Raw genomic sequence first — 9,620 nt, 5'->3', positions numbered from 1 at the left:
CCGAAAACCGCGAGTGACGAAAAACAGGAACAACGTATCAATCTCAAATTTCTCGTTAAATTGTGAAAAAACTGCGACTGAGTGCTATAAATAATTGCAAGAGGCTTATGGGGACAATTCTCTATCTCGTGTGCGTGTTTTTAAATGGTGTAAGAGCTTTAGTGAGGGCCGAGAGAGCAAATCAAAATTCAAGTCAATGTTGATCGTGATGACTGAATGGGTTCCAGAGAGTCAGACTGTTAACCAGACTTACTATTTGTCAGTTTTGGCTACACTTCGAAAACGAGTTCGTAAAAAACGGTCCGATTTTGCATCAGGACAACGCACCTGCCTAAAACACGCTATCTGTGAAGCAGTATTTGGCCAGTAAGCGCACTCCAGTGCTCGAACACTCGCTGTACTCACCAGATTTGGTACCGTGCGACTTTTTTCTGTTTACAAAGATTAAATCTGCTTTAAAATGGACCCGATTTGAGGCACTGACCAAAGAAGACTTCTAGCACTGCTTCAATCAATGGAAAAAACGTATGGAAAGGTGTGTGGCGAGGGGAGGGGAGTATATTGATGGGGAGCATTCGAATGTAGAATTATTTTTATAATAAAACCCTTTTTCGTAACCACCCTCGTTATTTAATAGCCAGACCTCGTAAATATGGAGTCTGGCAAAGCGACGTTAAGGTATATCCAATTTAGTTATATAGTTAACACTGAATTAATAGATAAATCATTGATTGCTGAAATACCATATACTAGAACGATAATAAGCCGTCCTTTTTTGCATTTCTGGAAAATATATTGACTACAGGAGCCAACGAAATATACAAGTAACTGTTTTAGAAGATATTCTTTCCCATGGTTTATAAAATACTATTGCTGAAAGAATAATCTTAAGTGCAAGCTGCAGTGATACATCCTCTTCATGCTGATCTAGTCTAGTGAAAAATGGCTCAATACGCTAAGAATTAATATCAACAATTGTTGTTATTGTACTCTTAGTTTTTCTGTTCATAGATTATAAACAATTGTGAACTGTGTATAATGAGAAATGGAAGTTCCATTAAAATTTGAACGATTATGCTTTGTTTACTACTATATGGTTAGCAAATTTCTGTCATTATATGATCCTTCCAAAAAGTTGAGATAAATATGTTGGCTGTTGTTGTCAAACAAATTGGTATATTTCTAAAACTGAAATATTCCGAATTTCACACATGTCATTTAGTTCTTTGGAAATTAGGCAATTTAAAAAAACAGCTAATCTACGTGGACCGTGGAGTAAACAATTGATTTTGTCGTATGTACTCGTGTTAACTTTTCTTTGTTTTTCCGGTAATGAGAATTTTTTAGTATTGTCTTTTTGTTTCATGATGTTAAAAATACTCCAAAGATACTCTTTAGATCTATATCAGTGAAACGAATACAGCTGAAGTTGAGTATTTTTGCAGTTTGTCTGCAAGTAAGCTTTCACGTAATTTACAAAATTTAGGACAATTTTTTCCTTTTTCGGTGTTTCAATTACAGTAGTTTTTGGACGTTTCAACTGATGCGTTCAAGTTGATTAATTAAATATGAGTGAATTCTTTTTGAAGCTGTAAATTGATAACCCAGTGGCAGCTCAGAGGTATAATGACAAACTTGAAGCTTTAGGTGGAGTAAGACTCTTTTCTTTAGATGAAAAGAACTTTAATCAGAATTCTGCTCATTCTCTACAAGTTTCCAATATACTTTATTTACGGTTTGCCTACATGAAGCAAAACACAGCTTGGTGAAAAAAAAAAAAACGAAAAAGCCACGTTTCCGGGCGAAGATTTTTTTCTTTTAGGAGAAACTTTGCAATGAAACTAGAAATAATGAGGTCTAGATCGAACTAGATAAGTTGACAAACCACACAAGAATTTACGGCAAAAGCTTTATCTCAAGTCAGGTGCTTTGACAATTTGTTAGATTGCTCAAAGGGGAACAATTTGTGTGGTGGTAACATCATAGCTGTGAAAAAACTGGGCGGATGGAAATCAACCACAGTTATCAGAAGTTATATTAATAACAACAAAAAAAAAACAAATTGGAGCGGGGAAGATAAATTATGGAAGTAATTAACAAGAATTACTATACTAAACAAAATATTAACGATATTACAACTACCACAGGGAGTATTTCTAATAATATGAGAAATAAATAACCACTTGTAAGTTTTAATAACTGTAGTGATATTAATATTAATTATAATTATCATGTTGACAAAAATTAATGATATATTGGGGTTTTTATTGAGATAAGTGGATAAAGTATAGATTTATATTCGTGAGTAATGATTGAATCGCTAAGCTTCTGATGCATAAATCATCCTCATGAGTAATAACCATCATTACTAGTTCATTTACTATGGACACGCTATCTTGTGAACAACATGCTTTTGACATTCATTGAAAATGTTACTTTTATGACAGTTATACAAAAAACAGTGTTAGAAATTTTAGATCCAACAAAGTTAGATATGTCTTCATGTTAGCAGTTATAAGAGACTTCCTCCACGACCATTTGTCAATATAGAAATTCGAAATCTAATTCAACAATACAATGTAACGAGTAAAAACATTTATTTTGGCACACGTGCTTCTTAACACCATGTGCAATGGGTACATTCCATTTAAAGCTCCTTATGCCCTCAATTGCAACCGCTTATATTCACTTGACGCTAATGAAAAAATACAGGGGGTGACGTACATAACAATTTTTCTAAGGTACTAAAGGTACTAAAATAACTGGAAAGCTTTTCGAATATCTTTTTAACTTTTTTAATATTGCGCTCACAAAATTTTTTGTCCCGTAAGAGATTGAATTATTTCACAATAAGACACCACTCGCGAGGCTTTTCTAGTACCTACAGTTAACGGTCTCATCTATTTATCGAATCAATTTTTCATCAATTCTGTACATAGTTTTCTTATCTTATCTCATCGATCAGATGTTTATGATTTCATTATATTTTTCTCCATATATTGTATATTTATGTGTTTAACATTTCATATTTGGATAGATTACGCTATAAAAAAATGAGTAAGTAGAACAGAATTGAATAAAAAGGAGCTTATCGTCTAACATATAAAAATATTGAATTTATATGTCTTAAAACATAACCAAATCCATTCTATTTTATTCGTTGTTTTCCCCCGAATAAATAGAAGCTACAAATTTACACAGAAACTATTATACAAAATTTGCTTAAAACAAAAGGAAATTAATAAAGATAACTGGAATTTTTTTGAGTACAATAATAAAAAAGCAAAGTTAACAAGATATTTGAAAAACTTACCAGTGAATATAAAGAATAATATTGTTAGAAAAAATAATGTAACAAGCCGAGTGATAGGGTACAATGTTGAATTTAAGGGTATTACCATGCCTTTTAAAGTTTTTTTCCTTCATTTGAACCTCGATTTCTCTCATGAAAACATTGAACAAGTCAACGACAAATATGTTTTTAGTACAAAATTATCTAGGTCGCTGGAAACAAGCCATGTTAGTGGATTATTTATGTTCAAATAGAATAGACACAAATACAGCACCTTTGCTCTCTGAAGACGATAACTTCGTTATCGAGAATCTGTAATTCTGAGTAATGGTGTAGTGGTAGCAGTAAATACTGTGTATATCACCAACGGTTCCAGAAATACTAACTTAAATACTAACTTGATTCAAACGTTTTGGTAGTGGAGGAAATATACTCGATCACTTAATTAGAATCAAAGTTTAACTTATAACAGAAGCTAATATTAATATATTATTCTCACAGAGTATCGATTAAATTTGATGAAACTGGCATATAAATTTTAACTTAATATTACTAAAGATAGGTAGGAAACTGTTTTTATACTTCAACTGGAGCATATGACGAGAATAAACTTTTCAAAAAAGAATTTCTTCGTATTTCAACTCTCAATTCATTTACGCTACAGAATATGAAGATTTTCGCAGTTTTTAAATTTGGAATCCTCTCTTCCAAACAACCACGTGAACATCTGTCGAGCCTTCATACTTGCTTTTACCATGCCTCTACTTTTATACCATTGTTGCGTATGTCCACTTTCATCGAAATTATGGACTTTCAGTCTGATTTGTGTTAATACTCCCACTAAAAGCTCATCCACGTTGTGGTTGATTCCTACAGAAATTTCTATGAATTTAGCCCGATAAGTACAAGCTAAACACTTTCCATCTGAAAAAAAGTGAAAAAAATAAAATTAGTTCATATGAGCAACTGAGGGACTTCAAGCTTAAGCGTACTGAAATATGAAATAATGTGCTAGAACCAATTTCATATATTGTGTAGTCTTAAGATATCGAGTCAACTAGGAAATGGTAACTTACCAATATACGACGAAGGAACCAAAAATAAACAGAATCCTTTTTTAAAAAAATATTAAATATCAATTTTTTTACAAAATAATGTTATTCCCTTTTCGGAATACTCTTCATTACTGAAGAATTTATCCGGCTGATACTTTTTGTAATCAACTATAGAAATGATTGAGAGCTCCTTTATAGTTTTTCTTTGGCCTCTTCAATGTTACGTCTTTTCATGCAGATGTCTTGTTATGATGAAATAATTTACTTCCTGTCTGCTAAAAATTCTATCTTTTTTGCTAGAACTTCTTCTAAATAAAACATTTGATTGACGCTCTGACCTGATAAAATAATCTCTATGTGAACTACATCCTTGGTATCGAAAAAACAAATCAGCATTGTGTTGATGTTCGATTTGACTTTTTTGGATTTTTTTTGGATGGAGTCTTCACTCTGATTCTGGGTTATCAAACTGTTCTTTCATACTCATCTCATTGTTGGGTTCAGTTTTAGGTTTTTAGGGCTTCGGTAATCATTACTAACACATCATCGGCGTAAGCAACGAGAACCACGCCGATAGGCAACTCCATTCTATGCAGACTATCTTATAGACCATTTCATAGATGCGGCCCCAGTCTTGTCACCTCTACTTCAGTGGATAACTTGAATATTAATTAGAATAAATAAACGTTTTGATAAAAAGTTCTCAAGTATGATAAATTGGTACAGAATTCCGATTTTGTTATACGTTTGAGTCCTATATTTTGATAACAAACTAATTTAAAATGTTGCGGTTAGTGGATATCGGATATACTTCAATATCTACTTCTCTCATTCCTAGTTCCTAATAACAAATGAAATATGATGTAGTGGGTTTCGATCAGCTTTATGAACATTAAAAAAAGATTGATATATCGTTACCATTTGCAGACGACTTTTTTTTCTTTTTGTTTGTAAGAAATAATGTGAAATAGAAAGCATTGGAAATGTTCGAAGGAGAGATTGATTACTACGCATTCTGGAAAGGCAATCGCGCTAAGAATAATTTGTTATTATGTAATTTGGATGATTTAACTCCACTTTTTGCCAAAAAAAGAAAGAATGAAGCGTAATTTTTAACCTCAGATTAATGGAGTGATATGGTAGTTACGTTAGTATTAGTTACTAACTGTCGATGATATTATAAATATTCACAAAATTTGTATACGAAGGCGGTTTGATGGAAGAATCATTTTTCAATAAAACAGAAAGTTTATTGTATTATTCAAAATAATTTCCTTTCTACTACATAGAGTTACTTCATCGACTTTCAAATTTCCAATCAAGCAAAAATAAACTTTTGAAATTTTCGCAAAATACGCGTTAATATCTGCCATTATCTTCTCATTTGTCTGGAATAGCTTTCCACTTTCCACTTTCTTGAGAAGAAAAAATAATAATAAAGATAGAGTAATCGGAGGGAGCTAGTTTAGGTGATAATGGCTGACGAATCATCAATGAATCGTATTGTAGTTCAATTAATTTTTCTGCAATAATAGTGGAAGAATTATCAGGCGCATTATCTAGAAGGGACAAAACCCCCAAAATTCATAATGAGTAGTTATGAAAGCCTGCTTGTTTGCGAACATTATAAATCTCTAAAAAACATACCCCTAATGCCATCTATTATCACATTTATGAAATAATTAGTCTGTTTTGATCAGTTGCCGGCGAAGGTTTGAAGTATGAAAGGAAGTGGATTTATTTCCTTTATAATTTTCAAGTTATTTAGTAAGGTATGTCATGAAATAAATATATATCGATAAGTTATGTTGCAAAGGCAAAGAACATCGTATTTCACAAACAATTATTTAGTGTTTTGTATAATAAATTGCGAATTTACGTTATGTCTACAAAGGCTGACAATAGGTTTTGTTTGGATATTATTTGATACACGTGTAATACATTCATATAATAAATTTTGCATCGTATACTTTTTTTACGGGCATATTTATGATCAAAAATCATGTTCTCGAGGGGCGCTTTGAAACTTTTTGAACATGGATTTGCAGTTGTCTTCGAATGATGATGAAGTAGGAAATGATAGTAATATCCCGTGTACGAAACATGTTCGATTGGGTGCTGATGTGATACTATAGAACCAAAGAGATAACACCCCACCTGACCCTTTCGGTGAAAACGATGCCAAAAATAAAGACGAAGGTATGACAGCTTTGGATTTTGAGCTTGAGACCGAAGAGTCAGAGGAGCTGGTATTGAAGAGGGCGAGCAAGAGCTAGCTGCATTGAATGGTGAGAATTTCGAACATCTTACACCAAAACCGAACATCAAGTGTAGGCACAGACAAATAAATAACACTAGACCGACGGATTTCCTGTCACTAATAGCAATTGATCCAGTTGTTCAAGACCCCCTTGATTAGTATTATAAATATGTTGCTAAACAGCTTTTTATACAGATGGCTGAAATGACAAATTTATATGATGAGCAGTCAAAAAAAGCAAGGCATAAGCCCACGTCCAGTATTGAAATAGAGATATTATTTGGCTTACACATGGCAACCGGAGTATTCAATTATCCAGTTCGGAAAATGTAGTGGGAAAATAACATACGTATTCCTCTTTTTATAAACAATATGTTAAGAGAGGGAATTTCTGAGCTCCGAAATAATCTACATTTAGTAAATAATTTGAAACAACCTCCAAATTGCCAAGATGTATTTTATAAAGTACGACCAATCTACGATGTAATTCGAAGCTGTTGCTTAGATCTGTGAGTAGATGAACAAATAGTTCCTTTTACAGGGAAGCATTCTGCTAAAAAATATCTAAAAGCAAACCTTGTCCTTGGGGAATCAAACTGTTCTTCCTGTGTGGCAAGAATGGCCGAGCCTATGATTTTATAATAAATCAAAACTCTAATGCAGAATTAGACAAGACATTGGTAAAAAAAGTCGGTGAGAATAGTGGCCATGAGTTATACTGTGATAATTACTTCTGTCCTATTTTATGCTACAACTTTTAAAATACAAAGATATTATGACTACTTGCACAGCTAGTGTCAATAGATTTGCAAAACCACTATTGGCCAGTGATAAAAATATAAAAAAGAAACATAGAGGTTTTGCAGAAGAGATTATTAGTACCGATAGGGATGTTACTATAGTCAAATGGATAGATAACAAGCCAGCCAACAAAGCATCTAAGTTTATTGGTATAGGAGAAAAGGATATGGTGAAAAGATGGTCAAAGACAGAAATGATATTTATAGAAGTCGAGAGGCCTAAAATAGTCAAAAGTACAATCACGTGATGGGAGTTGTTGATCAACTAATGAGCTATTATAGGACTTTCGTAAAGTCGAAGAAGTGGCCTTTGCGGATGATTTTTCATTTTTCAGATCAGGTAGTCGTTCAAGCCCAATATGAGATTGATAACGATTTGCTCGGAATACCTAAAGCAAAACGGCTTACACTTCTTCATTTTCGCCAACATCTAGCTCAATGTTTGGTTCTCTGAAATAAGATTTCAGCTCCAAAAAGAGGTCGACCAAGTAGTTGCAGCAGCCCTTTACCTGTAATTGTTCCAAGAAGACCGGGAGAACTGCGTCCATCAACTGAAATAACTCAAGATAGCGTTGGTCACTTTCCAGCTCATGACGTTGAGTCAGCAACGCGTTGCAAATTACCAGGATGCAAAGGAAAATCCCGCATCAAGTGCATAAAATGCAAAGTGCCCTTCTGTCTAACCAAAGACAAAAATTGTTTCCTATGTTTCGATACCTAAAGTTCCCACAGTTTATTATTTATTTTCTTTAGAAGATTTATTACTTTTTTCATAGTTTTAGAAGATTTATGTTTTGTTCTGAGGAATTTAATTTTGTAAAACTTTTTTATATTTTCTGGAATAAAAAGGTTATGCAATGATCATCTATTCTTTATCTACATATAGCCCCTACATTAGTTGTTATAATCACTTAGGCCGAATGTTCACTTTTGTGGACATAAAAAACATTATGAAAACATATCAGTTTTTTCAATATTTCCATACTTAATGATAACTAACATAACATGAATAAAATCGGTTCATACAAAATTCAAAAAACGAAAAATCAGGTCTGAAAGGGTTGAAGCAAATTGAGTGATAATATACAGTCGCTTTTTCATTGGATGTGATGCGTCAAACAAAATTTGAATAGAAATAATTTAACTTCTGTATTTCTTTTCTAGAAAAGATTGTTGATGGCAAAAAAACACTTAAATTGAAATTCTAATTAATTTCAATTCTTCATAAATAATTTTGTTTTAAAGGGAAAGGAATTTTTGAGAAACTTAAATAATCTAAAATGCATTATAACATGATAATTGTCTAATAGTTTTTTTTCAACAATGGGACGCCGCTGAAAATGGCCGAATCCTTTACTTACTTTCATTTTATTTTTTGTACCCAGCCTTTGGAAAATTGAGGTAGTTAAAATGATACCCAAGCTAGGAAAACTACCACATTAAGCATCGTCTTACAGAACGATCTAATTACTGCCTGTTATGTCGAAATTCCTACTTAAAAGACTAAAACTGCTTATCGAAGGAAGAGAAATTATCCCTAATCACCAATTTGGATTTAAAAATAACCACACGACGATCGACCAAGTCCATAGAATTACCAATTTTATAGAGAAATCACTAGAAGTGAAACACATTTGTGCTACTTTCTTTCTTGATGTAGCACAAGCGTTTGACAAGGTTTGTCATAAAGGCCTAAAACATAAGCTCAAGCTTTTACTCCAACACAAGATCGGAAAGATATTTTAGAATCAAACAATAAAAATTCTTATTTCGATTTCAAAGGAATTAAGGCTGGAGTACCCCAAGAAAGTGTTATAGGACCTGTCCTTTACTTACTACACACATGTGATATCCAGAGTTAGAAGACAATACCATAGCCACCTTCGCTGACGACAATGCTATTCTAGTAATAGGAAAGAGCAATGAAGAAGCAACCAACAAGCTAGAAAAGCTGTCAACTGTATCTATGACTAGTCAAAGAGATGGAAAATTAAATCAGTATATTCACAAACAGAAGGATATATCATATTCCAGTCAGAATAAATAATAACCTGATTACACACTCCAACTCAGCAAAATACTTAAGTATTACCTTAGATGCGAAACTTCGATGGAAAGTTCATGTCAAAAAAGAAACAGAAGAAAAATGTAAAGGCTAATTGAAAGAAATTCCTCTGTCTCTACATAAAAAGCTTATGCTTTATAATTAGATA

General features: G+C 32.8%; 1 protein-coding gene across 1 annotated transcript in view; it reads right to left on the bottom strand.

Annotated features, from left to right (window-relative positions):
• Window positions 1–2,985: 2,985 nt before the first annotated feature.
• The window catches only part of LOC130448896 (GTP-binding protein REM 1), a 223,700-nt gene continuing 217,065 nt past the window's right edge, over window positions 2,986–9,620 (bottom strand). Inside the window, exon 6 of the mRNA XM_056786471.1 lies at window positions 2,986–4,216. Coding sequence (XP_056642449.1) covers window positions 3,951–4,216 — 266 coding nt within the window. The 3' untranslated portion in view covers window positions 2,986–3,950. The remainder of the gene's footprint in view (window positions 4,217–9,620) is intronic.

Source organism: Diorhabda sublineata, chromosome 9 (assembly GCF_026230105.1).
Source record: "Diorhabda sublineata isolate icDioSubl1.1 chromosome 9, icDioSubl1.1, whole genome shotgun sequence".
In the NCBI taxonomy this organism is placed as follows: domain Eukaryota; kingdom Metazoa; phylum Arthropoda; class Insecta; order Coleoptera; family Chrysomelidae; genus Diorhabda; species Diorhabda sublineata.
Note: the sequence above shows the minus strand (reverse complement) of the source record. Positions and strands in the feature narration are given on the sequence as shown.